The sequence below is a fragment of the Triticum aestivum genome, chromosome 6A (genome assembly GCF_018294505.1).
Source record: "Triticum aestivum cultivar Chinese Spring chromosome 6A, IWGSC CS RefSeq v2.1, whole genome shotgun sequence".
Taxonomy (NCBI): Eukaryota; Viridiplantae; Streptophyta; class Magnoliopsida; order Poales; family Poaceae; genus Triticum; species Triticum aestivum.
The window spans coordinates 25,314,927-25,331,956 of record NC_057809.1 but is presented as its reverse complement, the minus strand read 5'-3'; the positions used below and the strand labels follow the sequence as shown (position 1 = coordinate 25,331,956).

Genomic DNA, 17,030 nt, shown 5'->3' with positions numbered 1-17,030 from the left:
CTTGTGTGATGCATTTGGCAGTACCTGTTTTGTCTATATAAAGTTGAACATGTGAGCACTTGCATAGCTGATCTTTGAAGAAAATAAAATATGTCATGTAGAACATTTGTGTTCTTTCATTGAGAAGATTTGTGTTTATCTTGTTACATCATTTCAAGAAGATAAATAAGTTACTGATATAGTAAGTGGAAAAGGTTCACTTATAATGCCCAAGCAATACAACAATGACAAAAAAAGCGTTTTTTAACTCAAAACTCTACAGCTCTTCTGCCATAAAAGGTACTTCTATTACTCTGAACAAGCACACTTCCAAGTTTGTTGTCCTCCACTTTTTTGGTAAGAACTTAACCAAATGTGCTAAAATACAAAGGTACCCTGACTATGTAAGTACCATCTCCAAACTAGCAAATTAACAGCAAATTGGATCAGCCTTAATGGCTGATCATGATCGTGTGTTTTGAGATAGCCTGCCTATTCTCCTTCCTATTCAGCCTTCTGTTGACCATACCGGCACTGAACGGGTTCCCCTTCGATGAGCTTCTCCAGGGCATCTGATGGGAGGCCGATCATCTCGAGGGTCTTCTCCCAAACAAGCTGCGATGTTTCGAGGTCGTGTGCTTCTTCGGAGGCATTCATTGGATTACAGTCGTAGTTGATGCAAGCACAAACAGGCCAGTCTTCAGACTTCAACGTCTCGCAGTATTCCGGAACTTGGGGGTCAGATGCTGCAAACAATGTACTTCTTGAACCTGCATTGGATTGGAAATGAAGTATGTCAGAAGATGTGGGGATTGTTTAGCTGTGAGCAGGCGATGAGCAAAGATTGAGGAACCTGCCTTCTTGAGGATCAAATATGAAGTATGGAATGAGACGATACCCAGCTACAAGAATCTTAGGGAGGTCCCGTGCCTGTGTCATGCCATGGGCGATTAAGTCAATATCCACGGATAAAGAGACATAACGAGAATGATCAATAACTGTATCGTGAAGGGATCATGATTGATAAGAATTAGCAATAGCAACTGTCCGTTAGGGCAGGGGACATGATACTCGGAATAGATGTGAACCAATCTTCTCACGACATACATTCTGTGATGCACCGTCGGTGTGTTTCTTTTAATCGGTCATTGTATGCAATTGCTAAGCTGGGAATATTATCTAATCATTTCTATGTTTCAACAATGCAGATGTTTTCCCATGTCGGTAAACATCTCATCTTCTTCATATGCAGAGTAAAATACACAACATTAAATAGGTAAACATACTTCTCGGTTTCACCTTCTGAAACAAAATAGATCACATGACAAACTGATATGAATGAAATTGGAGACGAGAGTGGGGGTTGGCACTCACAACATTTGTGTGGACAATCCCAGGAGAGGCACAAACAATATGGACACCAGCCTCTGCAGGAATTCTCTTATGAAATATGCTGCTAAATTTTACCTGAGTGTGAAATGAGAACAACTGAGACCAAAGTAACATGAAACAACATGCATAGAAGGCTTAAACAGTGACGTTCCACTTGCAATGAAGCAGGACTAGCATACCTGTGCTAACTTGCTATTTGAGTATCCCAACCAACTTCTGTACTTGTGCTTTCCAGATGTAAGGTTCATATCTTCAGCATCGACGAAACCTATTGTGTGCATCTGAAATCGAACACAGGCCTGTTAGATGCTGGAAGTGTACACACAATGTTGCAAAATAGCTTACTCCCAATTGACATTAGGACAGTGACTCGAAAACTGGAATAAGTAGACTTTTTCCTTAATGTTTATATTAGCGTAAATATCAGATTAACTACATTGTAGAAGGTGGTCCTAATAATAGAAAACTGCACTTGGTGACAATCCACCGCCGGTTCTTAACATACACCTACTAGTAGAAGGGACTGGTAATTATTAAAAACTCACAACTGAATTGACGTTTATAATTCTGCTTGGAGAGCCTCTAATAAGGGAAGGTAGAAGCAACATTGCCAGTAAAGCTGGCGCAAGATGGTTCACTTGCATGTGTTCTTCATATCCATCCTTCGTAAAACGCTGAGGCTCTACAGGGAAGGGAAAGGTGATGAAATACTTCACTGTGCAACACATGGGTCGGATCATTTTAAAAGGCTAAAATCAAAAGAATCAGGTTACATACGCACCTCCTATGGTGAAAATGCCAGCATTGTTGATCAATACGTGTAGGGGCGCCATACGAGCATTCCAAGTATCAGCAAATCTTGCGACCGAGTCAAGGGAGATCAGGTCAAGCTCCATTACCTTCAGAGTAATATTCAAAACAGTGTCAAATAGTCTGCAGTAAAATCATGCAATGTCTTCAATAATTAAGATATGCACTTGCATCATATTCCTTTCCAACTGATTAAGGATGCTAAATGCGAAAATATACATAGGTAGTGTACTGCTTGTGGAACTCAACTAGAGCCAACAGAAATCAGAAACCCTACATTTATGTCCATGTGTCAAATGAGGAATAACAAAATGATAAAATGTCATGAAACATAATCAGGTCATACAGTATAATAAACTCAACACATTCAGAGCCATCAATTCACCAACCAGTAATCTGCAGTGTATAGTCTTCATAATTAATTACCTCAATGTTAAGTGGCATGGAAACTTCTGTTTGCTCATTCTGCCATTTTTGTATCAGCTCACGCGCCACCTTGGGTCTCCTAACTGCCATCACAAGATGGGCCCCTGCTTGCGCGAGTTGCCTGGTTTGATGATGAAGCCAGATGTATGCTCAATATTAGTTTCAGAAGAAGGCCTCTTATTAGGACCCGGATAATTATTTGACAGGTTCAGTAGAGCCAGCTTGTGAAGTATTTGCTCCAATCTCATGTCATGTACAAGGGGAACTATGAGTCAACCACTTTATTCACTAGCATGTGCATAAAAGAGAAGAACCGTGCCACACTATACTAGCTAAATATTCTTGATGTTCACCAAATCAACCCATGATTGTTCAGTTATCCTCCACATGGCCAAACAATTGGTGAATTTACCAAGTCTACTCTTTTCTTCAGAGTTGGCCTAGGATTTTTCCTTTTTTTTTTAACAAAACCTGCCAACCTTAGTACCAAGCGAACACCAAGTCACACTCAAGTCAACTTAGTACTGTACTACCAATTATCTAGTTTCTGAAACTAGACGATCTAAAACCAAGTCACCACCTGAGTAGGATGAACAGTTAAAAAGATCCCATCTAGAGTAGTTGAAAAGCCAAGAATTCCAATCTCTAGACGCCAAATTCAACTCCAACCATCGTTTATTTCGTTTCTGCGAGGGTGGGCGAGAAGAGTGACAGGTGGGGGATGGAAACGAAGGGGTGAAGGAAGGACCTTGCGATCTCGAGGCCGATGCCGCTGGTGGCGCCGGTGACGATTATGGAGACGCCGTCGAGCGGGGGCAGCTCGAGCGGGTTGGCGAGGTGGCTGGCGGCGATCCGCTGGAAGAAGAACTCCCCCACGACGCCCATCCACCCGCGGCTCCACTCCAGCCACCCCAGCGCCTCCTTCCTCCCCCGCCCCGCCTCCTCGCCGCCGGACGGCGGGCCCGCCTTGGCCGCCGCCTCCGCTCCTCCGTCCCCCTCCTCCTCCCCGCCGGCGTCAGCAGCCCCCGCGGGGCGACGGCGGCGCAGGTCGCCGGCCATCTTGGGGCGGGGAATCTTCCTTCGTGGAGGAGAGGAGAGGAGAGGAAAGCTGCCTGCTTTGCCGCCGCTGGACGACGCTGGCGATGGGGATCTCAATCTGTATTCTAGTGGACTGGACAGAGTTTACAAACAAGTGTGCTGCAGGCCGCTGTGCCCTCTGTTTCTTTCTCTCGGAGATTCCTCCGTTTAAAATGTTTTGTGTCTATATATCGTTTAGAAAAACTTTGCATTTCCTATTCTTCATTTTCCTGATCTTTTTTAAGATTTCAGTTGAGTCAGAAAGGGAAGCAAAACATATGAGTGGGTGGATCAATCAAGACGGGAGTGAGGGACTGGCTGAAACAGGATAAATCCGGTTAACTAAGGATTAGGTAGTCGCCAATAGATATATTTGACAAGAAGTGGTCATACCATAAATAAACTTAGTGAGTGCTAAACAACTCATAAATTTTTGTTTGATTGAGGCAGATGATTTATGGATTTTGTTGATGGAGATCAGGAAACTCATAAGTTACCGTGGTTCAACACGTGCACTAGTGGCACGTATTCATCGTAGTTTGGAGGAGTTCGGTAATAGGTATTGTAATTCTCAAGATAAGTACACTAAGCAATCAGATGACTTTTCTTCTTATAAGTTAATTCGGAGCCATCAGTGTAGTGGGTTTTGTCTACCATCTTCTGCACATTCTTTGAAGATTCAAAATAAGCTGTCAATGGAAATAAGATGTTAATTATTTTGAAATAAACAATATAAATTAGTTAATGACTATGTTTGAGAAACTCACATTGCGGTAGAATCAGAAGCGTATCAACAAGGACCCAAATGTCCATATTGTCTTGCTCGATGTCAGGATCACCAAGATCCATGGTGACAATCTTACCCTCATAAAAACCATACATTTTGCAAAGTGCTTCCCAATTTTGGCAATTAAAATGGGTTACACTATGAGAATTGTACAGATTTACTTTAAAAACGATATCATGATGGGTCCTTAGGTGTATTTTCTTTGTTTGAAAATTTGCATGGTCTTCAAAACCCATCCTCTCCAAGATATAGCGTCTTGCATGGCATGGGATAAGCTAGTCGAATTGTAAAAGATGAAAATTAGACGTTGAAATAGTTGAAGTCATGCTTAATTACAAAAAAAACACTTATCGTTGTTGCGTACCGTTTCAACATCGAAGGTCTCCTCGAGTTTAATGCTGAAGCGCCGATCTTCGTCCAGCTCAACGAACCTGTCGCACATACCTCGATCGTTGTGGCACCAGCTGCACTCCCCCGGAAGACTGTCGTCGTCCGAGTACGACATTTCCTACGTTCATAATTCAAAGATTAAACTTGTACAATTAAATATATGTACTAAAAAACCTAAATTAGATCATTATTTTTTAAGAAAATCCAGGCCACTCGATATTTCCTACATATTCTAACACAAGTCATGCCAGAATTCACGGAAAAATCCGGCATGACCTTTGCTAAAAAAGGACATATCGAGCGCCTGAAATTTACCGGAACGGAAATTAATCAACACTCCGGCAAAACATAGGCCACTCGGAGGTGTAAACTGAACATGAACGGCCACTTGGGCAACCACATATCCTATTTGAGCAACACAAGATATACATGGATATTTGGCTGGTCTCACCTCGATGTCGGAGGGGGTCGGTGACGGGAACGACGGCGGGGATGATGGAGGGGCTCCTTGATTTCTGCAAAAGCAAAAACCGTATAAGTTATCACTAATACATCCTGAATAATTGCTTAAACTAAAAATAACAACAAATATGACATGTTCAACTAGTTTTATTAATTCAAGTAGTTCTTACTAAATATAAACTTACTATAAATAGAAAAAAAACTAGTTCTTTCTAAAAATATAGTAGTTCAACTAGTTATATTAATTATCTTACTAAAAATACATAAGTTCTATTAATTCAACTAGTTCAACTAGTTTATTAATTTACTTACTAAACTAGTTCAACTACAACTAAAGTAGTTCAACTAGTTTATTAATTTACTTGCTAATTATTTTAAACACTTACTAAAAACAATAAAAATAAACTACATTATACAATAGTTAACTAGTACCGTCACTACTACTAATTAACATCTAGTACTGCTAAAAATCATTATCTATGAACCCTAAATTAACATCTACTACTACTAAAAAACATCTAGTACTAACTAAGTAGAGAGAACGAGAGTGGGGGAGGGGTGGGGGGCTTACAGAGAGGGGAGAGACGGTGTTGGGGAGGTGCTCGGCGACGGAGAGGTAGGGGCGGCGAGGGCGGGCTCGGGATCGGGAGGCGGCGGCGTGGTTGGGGGAGGCGGCGGCGACGGTGAGGTCGAGAGCGGCGGTGAGGTCGAGAACGGAGGGGGTGGGGGAGGCGGCGACAACGGTGAGGTCGAGAGCTGCGGCTATATCTCCCACGTGTCGAAACACGACTTAGAGGCATAACCGCATTAAAAGCAATATCGCAAGAGAGGTAATCTTCACACAACCCATGTAATACATTAGGGAAAGAGATACATAGTTGGCTTACAATCGCCACTTCACACAAATACATGAATAAAGCATTACATCAACCAAATACAATCAAGGCCCGACTACGGAACCAAAATAAAAGAAGAACCCCAAATGCGACAAAGGTCCCCGATCGACCCCAACTGGGCTCCACTACTGATCAACTAGAACAAAACAACACAAAGGACAAGATCTTCATCGAGCTCCTCCTGAGCTGGGTTGCGTCATCTGCACGGACTCATCGGCACCTGCAAACTAGTTTTGGAAGTATCTGTGAGCCACAGAGACTCAGCAATCTCGCACCCTCGCGATCAAGACTATTTAAGCTTATGGGTAAGGTAAAGGTATGAGGTGGAGCTGCAGCAAGCGACTAGCATATATGGTCGCTAACATACGCAAATGAGAGCGAGAAGAGAAAGCAAAGCACGGTCGATAAAAGTATGATCAAGAAGTGATCCTAAAACAACCTACGTCCAGCATGACTCCAACACCGTGTTCACTTCCCGGACTCCGCCGGAAAGAGACCATCATGGTTACACACGCGGTTGACTCATTTTAATTAAGTTATGGTTCAAGTTATCTGCAACCGGACATTAACAAATTCCCATCTGCCCATAACCGCGGGCACGGCTTTTGAAAGTTCAAATCCCTGCAGGGGTGTCCCAACTTAGCCCATGACAAGCTCTCACGGTCAACGAAGGAATAGACCTCCTCCCGAGACATTTCAATCAGACTCGGTATCCCGGTTCTACAAGACATCCTCGACAATGGTAAAACAAGTCCAGCAAGACCACCCGATGCGCCGACATCCCGATAGGAGCTGCACATATCTCGTTCTCAGGGCACACCGGATAAGCTAAGCGTACGGAAGCCAACGTAACCCAAGTTGCCAAGGGATGGCCCCGCACGGTGCTCTGGGTTGGACCAACACTTAGACAAGCACTGGCCCGGGGGGTTAAAATAAGATGACCCTCGGGATGCGCGACTTCCAAGGAAAAAAGGCTAGGTGGCGAAAGGTAAAACCAAGGTTGGGCCTTGCTGGAGGAGTTTTATTCAAAGCGAACTGTCAAGGGGTTCCCATTATAACCCAACCGCGTAAGGAACGCAAAATCCGGAAACATAACACCGATATGACGGAAACTAGGGCGGCAAGAGTGGAACAAAACACCAGGCATAAGGCCGAGCCTTCCACCCTTTACCAAGTATATAGATGCATTAATTAAATAAGATATAATGTGATATCCCAACAAGTAAACATGTTCCAATAAGGAACAACATCTCCATGTTCCAACAAGGAACAAACTTCAATCTTCACCTGCAACTAACAACGCTATAAGAGGGGTTGAGCAAAGCGGTAACATAGTCAAACAACGGTTTGCTAGGACAAGGTGGGTTAGAGGTTTGGTTCAACAATATGGGGGGCATGATAAGCAAGTGGTAGGTATCGCAGCATAGGCATAGCAAAAGAGCGAGCATCTAGCAAAGCAAAGATAGAAGTGATTTTGAGGGTATGGCCATCTTGCCTGAAATCCCGCAAGGAAGAAGAACGAGTCCATGAAGAAGACAAACGGACGTAGTCGAACGAATCCTCACAACACGACGTTAACGGAACCAACCCGAAGAAGCAACACCGGAAAAGAAACACACAACATAGTAAACAACCAACACATGAACATGGTATGATACGCGGGATGCGGTATGCGATGCATATGCATGATTTGCAAAGGAATGAATGAACCTGGCCTCAACTTGGAAATCCAAGTGTGCCACTAGAAAGATGAGATGAAATCGCTTGAAAACGATATAAAGATCGCCGGAATCGGAGTTACGGTTTGGAAATGGCAAGCAATTCAAATATGGCACCGGTCTGCGATATACAGCAAGTAGCCATCTAAATGCAATAAGATGGACATGCTACAGCACTCAAACATGGCAGGGATCCATTCATGATGCTTAACAAAAGATGAACACTGAGCTACGGCCAATTCATCCATTAACAGGTTCAAACAAGCATGGCAAAAGTGCAAACGGTGAACAGATCTCAGACTTAGTGAAATTAACACTTGTCTGGAATTTCAGATCAGATAGCACTCTTTGGAGCAATAAAACTACATGCTACAGGACCTGAACATGGCAAAGTAAAGCATGACATGGAGCTACTCAAAGAGCTTAACAAAAGTCCCTTAGTGACCTTGAGCCAAAAGGGATCAGAAAATACAATTGCAAGCATGTGAACATGGCAAAAACATAATCAGATCACAGACTTAAGAGAAAAACTGGAGCATGCTGAAACAGATATCAAGTAGGCATATTTACGAGCTCGATGCACTCACTACAGAGAAAATCATGACAATCTAAGCATACACCCATCAAGAGTACACAAAATACAAGCTAGACATGGCAAGAACAATAGCACAACATGCACGGATCAACTACAACATCCTCGGCAAAATCGCTAACAAGTAGACAATCTGCCCAAATTCACGAAATAGCAAAAGTAAAGCTCGATTGACTCAAGCTAGGGTGCTCCATAATTGCAAACAAAGACATGGATGGGTAGAGCACTACAAGATTAACAAAACATCTTTACTGATCATCCTCAAAAGAGGCACGGATCACTAGAAAACAACATGAACATATGTCATAATAAGATAAATAGACCAAGGACTTAGTGGAAATGCTAAGTCCCTGAAATCAGCATTAACAAGTGCACCACTTTGCAAGCTTGTGCTAGTCACCACACACATCACAAAAATACATGGGTTGCACCTCTGGATAGATGGCAAAACATATAACAAAACACATGTAGAGCTCAAGGGTATATCATGCACACAACAATCATGGCAAAAATGACAAATATCTAAATGGAGCAGCAGATCTGACAATTATCTCAACTAGCACTCTTCCAACAGCATTTTGGGCATCAAGTTGAACTCAAATAAAAATGATGCAATGAGATGAAATGATGTACTCTCTGAGACGAACATTTTGATATGCTATATGCCCAAAATAGAGCTACGGATGCGGAGTTACGACACGATGAACATGGGCATATGGATCTGGGAATTTCGGGGACTTAGTGAAATTATACCTCCACGAAAGTCAACGCGGGACGGAGATATCCGGGACGTGGAGATCCGGATCTGGACGGGGCGTTTGGATCGGAGAGTGGTGGATCTTGTCCATCCTCTCCGGATCCGGCGAGGAGGGGTTTCTCCGGCGAGGCGGGCGGCGACTCCGGCAAGGGTCGGCGGTGACCGGAGCCAGGTCCGGCGCGGCACTGCGGCGGCGTTCCGACGAGGGTCGGTGGCGGCGCGAAGCACCCGAGGCGGCGGGGACGAAGGAGAGGCGCGGCGGCGCAGCGAGCGGGTCCGGCGACCGCGGACGACATGGCGGCGGGCGGCGCGCGGCGAGCGAGAAGGGCGGCGGAGCGGCACGCAGCTCGGGCCGGCCGGCGAGGCAAGGCGCGTGGCGGGACGGGCCCTACGCAGCCCGGTTCGGCCCCGGGGCGGGCCGGATCTGGGCCCCGGGTGGCCGACGCGGTGGGAGGAGGAAGATGGCGACGTGTCGCGCTGCTGTTGGCCCGGAGCGGTGGCGCGGCTGATGTGGCTGCCCCTGATTCGTCGGGGTGATGTGGCGGCGGGGTGGACATGTCCGGCCAGCGCGGGGAGGAGTGTCCGGCGGCGCGGGGAGGAGTTTTTAGGGTTTGGACTGCGAGATTTTTGGAGGGAGACACATATTTATAGGTAGAGGGAGCTAGGAGAGTCCAAATGAGGTGCAGTTTAGGTGGGTTTTGGGCCACTTTGGAAGGGTGTTGGGCTGCAACACACACGAGGCCTTTTCGGTCCCTCGGTTAACCGTTGGAGTATCAAACGAAGTCCAAATGGTATGAAACTTGACAAGCGGTCTACCGGTAGTAAACTAAGGCCGCTTGGCAAGTCTCGGTCCAAACCGGAAATGTTTAATCCCCACACACGAGAAGAAGGTAGAAATGACCACCGGAGGAGAACGGAGCGCCGGATTGCAAAACGGACAACGGGAAAAATGCTCGGATGTATGAGACGAACATGTATGCAAATGAAATGCACATGATGACATGATATGCAATGCATGACACGCAAGCAATGACAAGGCAACAACAGCGAATAATTGGACGACACCTGGCACATCGGTCTTGGGGCGTTACAAGAGCGGCGGCGGTGAGGTTGACGGCGGCCTCGGGCGGCGGCGGTGAGGGCAGGCTCGGGCTCGGGCGGCGGCGACAGAGGAGTAGGGGAACAGGGGGGAGGACTTAGCGAATTTTTGAGCGGGCGGATGGTTAAGCCGAACTAGTAGTAGCGCACTTCAGGAAACACGCTATAGCTAAAGTAGCTATGGCGCGTTTTCAAGAAAAACGCTACTGCTAAGTTTAAGCACATTTAAAAATATACGTTGGTCATCATTGATCTTTTTGTGTAGAATCTAAATAGTCAACATATTTAAGGTGGTAAACACCTTGTTCGCTTAGCAGTATGGGACTAAATTTAATTAGGTGCAACACTTAGCAGCAGTGAGTTTTGCAGAAACACGTTGCTACTAAGTACTTTAGCAGCAGCGCGTCCAGGGAAGGGCGCTACTACTATATCTAGCCTGGGGGCAAATCCATGGCAATTATAAGAGTAGCGCTTGTTTCACCTAGAGCGCTACTGCTATCTAATTATTAGTAGCGCGGTTCCTTTAAGCTCGCTACTGCTAGTTAGCAGTAGCGTCTGTTTTTAAACCGCGCTACTGCTAAGATTCTGTGTATAACGTTTTTCCTAGTAATGTACGTCCCTCCCTTTCCCAATCTCTTCTTCGTGCCACCACCTGAGGAGCCCACCGGTGCATCACACGTCTTGTAGCGAAGGTGTGGCAATGCCTCATTGCCCTACTCCACCGCATGGAGCATCAAAGCCAGGGTGACTTGGGTGCAATGACAACGTCGGCAGGTGTTGGCCTTCCATACTGGTCACGTGGCCGCGCTACTCGTTCGACGAGCGGCTCTGGTTGTCGCGCCAGATTTGGATTTTGGTGCCCCTTCTTTTTAGTTGCCCTCACTCATTGATCTGAATCCAGTATTCTCCGAGCTAAGGATTTTGGAACACTTCGACAACGTAGATGCGGAGCGAGGGGAACCTCTGGTTGACTTCGCGCTGACCTTGACTACGACGATGCTCTTACGTTCTTTTCCCTTCGTTTGGCCATGTTGAAATTCTCTTCCCTCCTCCCCTTTCTTAGGTGAAAACCTCGGCAGCATTGGCGGGTCGACGATGACACTCTAGTGTCATGGTCATCCTTGAGGCCTCATTTTCGGTGGAGCGAGGGTTATGGACAGTGGCGGAGCTTTATGGGGGTCATCCTGGGCCACCACCCCCTAGACCATGAGAAAAAAATCAGAATAGCCCTTAGTATTAGGCCTATTGGTGTAGAAAAAAATCAGCCCAAGTCACAATTCTTGCCCCCAACCCATTTGCAACCCCCTTCCCACCATCATAATTTTGGCCCAAGCTCTGTCACTGGTTACAGACATGCTTGAGTTGGTTGATGGCATAGGTGGTGTGTTGCACTTGCAGGCCACCAGTAGTGGTGGAAGGGCGGTGGTCTATTTTTCCCACATTCGTTTGATGGCCTTATGTCGTGTCCCTCCATGTGTTGTCGGGCGGCGGACGATGTCCTCATGTGGTGCCCATTGTGTCACTCGTATCGGGAGATGGGTGGGAGGCCATTTTTTGCTAACAAAATGCGAGAGAAGATAAGAATGGATCATAACAAGATATTCCCTCTGTTCATAAATATAAGATGTTCTAACTTTTTTTTACCAATCAGATGTATATAGACTCGTTTTTAGTGTGCTTGTTCACCCATTTTAGTCTGTATGTAGTTTATATTGAAATATTCAAAACATCTAATATATGTGAACGGAGGAAGTAGCTATTAGCTAAATTTTGCTCACCCCCCTACAACCATGGAATCATTGCCGTTGGAAAATATAATAAATAAAACTACAACCATTGACTCTCAAAAAGGAAAGGAAAAAAGAATTACAACCATTGAAACTATAGTTGTTGAAACAATACCCATTGCAGATGATAGCTGAAATAGTGTTATATGGTATATTAAAATATGGAAAAATATATGGGAGAGGATATAGAGGATGAAGTTCTTAGAAATGGAGGACATATAGATGTTAGAATCATTTTAATCAATACTCTATGAAGATGTGGATGCATGAATATTTAGAACAGCCGCTAGAATTGCTGTACTGACCAAAGCACAAGAAAATAGTTTGAAGGAGTGGAAGTAGAATAATGGATGTGGATTCAGCAGGAAAAACACATATCATCCTATATAAATACATGTGTTACTACCTGCTGAAAAAAATACCCAGTCGGGGGCAAATAAAGGAGAACATTGGCTTCGGCTGTGTTCGAACCAGAGACCTTCAGTGTGTTAGACTGACGTGATAACCAACTGCACCACGAAACCAATTCTATTTTATTTTTGATTTGGATTCCTTTTGTTCCAATAATTCACGCTGGAGATTTTGATCGCACTGAATGAAATTTCATCATCTCTGCTCTCTCATGTAAAGGGTTGCATGGTCATTTTATCAATTTAATATATGCATTCATCTTCTCTCCGGTTTTCTCTGTCATAATTAATGGTCAACCTTCTCAAAAATTCAAAAGCCAGAGGTATTAGACAAGGTTGTCCTCTCTTCCTATCTTTTTTGTGTTGGCTGTTAATGAGCTCTCTCTTGCTCGCAGTGATGATATAGCTACTAACAATCTTGAGGGCATTATTCTTGGACCAAATCGTCCTTCAGTCCATTCTTTGCTTTTTTTAAGATGATCTCCTTATGCATGGAAAAGCAAGTATGCACGAGGCTCCAGCTATGGCTCACATTCTTCAACACTTTTGTGCTTCATCAATTTAGATTCCAAATTGGGCCAAGTCTGGCATTCTCTTTAGTACTCATGTTATTCTTCTTTAGTACTCATGTTGATTAGGCTACCATTTCAAAACATTAAAACTATTTTCCCCTTCCTTCCATGGATGCAAATTTTACACATCTTGGTCATCCTCTCATTCTCCTTGCTAAGAACACAACAGTTTCCTACAACTTTGTGCTTGATAAATTCATGGCCAAGCTTCTAGGATATAAAGCTAACATGCTCTCTCATGCAGCTAAATTGGAGCTTATTAGATTTGTCTTCTATGCTATCCATGTGTTATTATATGTCCAATATCATGTCCACTAAGAAGTTTACTTGCTAAGCTCACTACTATCATTAGAAAATTGTGGTGGACAGGAATCAGCGAGGAAAGATCTTCTAGAAGCCTTTGTCTTAAGGATTGGAAATATATTTGCACTCCAATGAAAGAGGGAGGGTTGGGTATTAGAAATATTCTAGCCATCAATTAAGGTCTCATTTTGGCTTCGGCCTGGAGAATTTTATATTCTCCCAATTCTTAACTACACCTTGTTCTTAAATCTAAATATTTCTGGGACTCTTCTTTTTGGATTGCTAGTTTAAATGTTTCGAAGTCTTCCTTTTGGGAATCCATCCTAAAGTTGCTCCCTAAGCTTAAGGCTCATTCTTTCCATCATATCACACAAGTCAATCTTTCAATTTGGAGCACCCCCCGGTGCCCAGCCTGGACCAATATGCACAACCATCTAATTATTCGGTCTACCAATTTTATTTATCCTGTTCGGGTTAAAGACCTTTGGATCCCAGGACACAAAGCTTGGAATAATGAGCTTGTTAGTTAGAACCAACAATCACAACTATCCTTAAAACTAACATAATTTTTTAAGATTGTGCAAACTTAGTTTGTTGGGACCTCACTCCAAATGGTAAATGCAATACAAAAAGTGCTTATAAGCTCTATCTCCATGGACTTCAAAGTTCAAACTCAATCAAGCCATCAAACCAGGCAAGTCAATTCTCTTGTTAAAGATCTTCTTTAGCAGGTCTGGAAGCAGAATCAAATGGATCTTAGGGTTCAAACTTTTGCTTGGAGATTACTTCACAAAGCTCTATCGACAAGGATCGTGTCGTCAGCCTAGGTTGGACAGAGGAGGATCCGACGGCCGGTTGGGGCATTCCGAAGAGCTTTCCGCCCATGCAGATGCCGACGGTGGACGTCTGTCACTCGCCGCATCTAGTTTGGGCTTGCGGAGAATAAGAAGGAGATCAACGACCGCTAGGGAGTACGAGGCGGTGAGGGTGGCTACGGCAGCAGCGGCACATGCGACAAGGATGCAGGCGGAGCATGCGGCCTGAATGCAGGCGGAGCAGGAGGAGGAGGACACATGAATGGCCTCGGAGCAGGCGGCAGGATGAGGTCGAGATCAAGTATGATCATCATTTTGAAGACGACCTTACTTGGATATCAACATGGATCCATCATGTTTTGTCATGCCAAACTCAGGTCCTCACTGTCAAGTTCCCTTTGCCAGTGTACGTGCCCCGCTATTTGGATGGCCCTCCTCTGGTCTCCCGGTATTTAAGAAGATTAGAGATTTCTGAAGCGAGGTTGAAGAGCAACTTCCTAAATTTTTCAAGCTGTTCAACACTGGAGGATCTAAAGATAAAAGACTGTGACTTAGATGCTAGTAGCATCCTGTCCCAGTCTGTAAAGCATCTGAGCATCAAGGATTGTTTTTTCAAGGATGATGTCCGGATTAATATTTCTGTTCCAAATCTTGTTTTGCTGCAACTCAAATCATGTGGAGGTAGAACCCCATTTCTCGAAAGCATGTTGTCATTAGAAACCGCAGTTGTCAGTTCTGAAATCTGGTCAGTGGATTACTGTCATAAAGGTTTTTTTGCTGGGGAGTGTTGTGGTACTTGTCTGGATTGCTGTGGTAATGATGGCCTCAAGGGTCGTTGCGTACTTCTTGGAGGTCTGTCTCGTGCTAAAAACTTGGAGTTGATAGCTCATCCGGGAATGGTAAATTTACCCATATTTCCATCTTGATTTTAATGCATGAGTGTTCTGATCTCTACAGTAGTCTCTATCGTGATCTCTATCCATCTTTGCATATCAGTTAATGACGAAAATAGTGTAGCTACATGTATTGCCACCGGATGAGCTTTTATGCTTCATTGTGTACATGTTAGAAATTCTATATATGTTTATGCGACTGCACTTTGAGATCTGACCCAATTCTAGTTGAGATAGTCTTGTGATATTGAGAATATATATATCCATTAAGTCCGCATGTTCATGATTTGAATTTCCAGATGATATGTTAATATTTCTTTGTAAATGTAGAGAGAGTTGCTAATTATGACATACTGAAATTGCTTGTATACTTCCTCTAAGTATAAATTTTTAATATTTATCCAAAGGTCCAACACACTTTCAGTACTAGTTCATTGTGGACTTTAAAACTAGATCCTTAACTGTAACTGTTTTGCACTTTGTTCAGTTTATTTTCAAAAGGGATTTGAGATGGTGCCCTACATTTAGTAAGTTAAAGACATTGTTGCTGAACGAGTGGTGTGTGCAACCTGACCTCTGTGCACTAGTATGTATGCTTGAACATTCGCCGGTTCTTGAGAATCTGACACTTCAATTGCGTAAGGTATATGTTTTATAAATGGACAGTAGCAGAGTTGATGCAGCGTTAAGTTTACTTTTCACGCATGATTGATGGACGTTGGTGAAATATTTTTGTCTGCTACAGCAAGAAAAACGCACATGTTCAGTGGAAGTGGAAGAAAATGCTCGTTTGATGGAGAAACCAGCGGCTATTTCAGGATACCTAAAGATTATCAAAGTCAAATGTGAAGAGGTTGATGGCAGAGTTTGCAAAGTTCTGAACTTTTTGAGTACATTTGGCATTGAATTACTATCCAAAGGACCAAGGGATAGTTGGAGAAAGTGTAAGTTAACTTGTGACTCTCATCTTGGTTATAATACAGTTTAGTTGTATAGGAAGCCTTCATACAATGAGGTTACAAAACACAATCATTATTCTATTTTGTTGGATAGTATTATACAGTGAGGCATGTCAATTAATTAACTCCCATGCAAATCAAAGCGTCCAACTCCGATGATATGAGCAAACATGGGTGGCCTTTGGTACGGTGCTGCTATGAAACATGGGTGGACTTCACGTTAGCATATATTATAATAAGTGAAATAGTCATACTAGGTGCATTATAATAAGTGAAATAGTAATGCTAGGTGCATGATGGCGAACTATGCCTCCCATTCGCTATAATTCGGGTTCATGTGCAAGCCTCCTTGTCAAGTAACAGAGCAAACTTCTTTCTTCGCACGATTCCTTTTTTTTTGCAGGTATTCTTCGCACGATTCCCCTTCTAACGCATCTTTTTTCTTACATATACTTATAAAGGATTCGGTTTCAAGAGTTGGCGAGGAGCTTTTGGGCCACCGATGGATGTGCCAGCCAACCATTGAGTTTCCAGAGGCGGCGAGGCGAGGAACTTTGGGCTGTCGATGCATGAGCATTCAGGAATTAAAGCTCGCCGCTGTCTTTCTTCACTGTGAACTCTTATAATTCGCAACTCGAGTCCATTGAGATGTCTAAACTGATTACTCTGCTTAGTGTAATATACTAGTAGTCGTAATATTATTCACCGTAGAATCGGGGAAGACGAACATCATCTTAGCGCCGGTCATTGGGTTTGTGCCTCTCGTCGACTGTCCAGCAGCATATGGAGCATTTGATTGGATGAGTTTGGTATTCGTGGATGCATATTTTAACAGTCTCTCGTCTGAATACCACCGCAAAGTACGAGCCCAGTCTGTGGAAAAAAGGCACAAAAAAAAACCCATAAA

The 17,030-nt window shown here is 43.8% G+C and overlaps 1 protein-coding gene across 1 annotated transcript; it reads right to left on the bottom strand.

Annotated features, from left to right (window-relative positions):
• Positions 1-268: 268 nt before the first annotated feature.
• Positions 269-3,796, bottom strand: LOC123131759 (dehydrogenase/reductase SDR family member FEY). The gene is made up of 8 exons (XM_044551435.1): positions 3,356-3,796; positions 2,608-2,728; positions 2,153-2,270; positions 1,917-2,053; positions 1,551-1,652; positions 1,354-1,446; positions 837-909; positions 269-749 (listed from the first exon to the last, which is right to left on the bottom strand). The coding sequence occupies exons 1-8, from the start codon at positions 3,664-3,666 to the stop codon at positions 484-486; spliced, it is 1,221 nt and encodes a 406-aa protein (XP_044407370.1). The 5' UTR covers positions 3,667-3,796; the 3' UTR covers positions 269-483.
• Between the last annotated feature and the right edge of the window lie 13,234 nt (positions 3,797-17,030).

Excerpts from the sequence above, each read along its gene's own strand:
- LOC123131759 (XM_044551435.1), bottom strand. The coding sequence starts at position 3,666 with ATGGCCGGCGACCTGCGCCGCCGTCGCCCCGCGGGGGCTGCTGACGCC. Across the intron at positions 2,271-2,607 it reads CCATGCCACTTAACATTGAG|GTAATGGAGCTTGACCTGAT; the intron begins GTAATTAATTAT and ends ATTACTCTGAAG. Across the intron at positions 2,054-2,152 it reads TGGCATTTTCACCATAGGAG|AGCCTCAGCGTTTTACGAAG; the intron begins GTGCGTATGTAA and ends CCTTCCCTGTAG.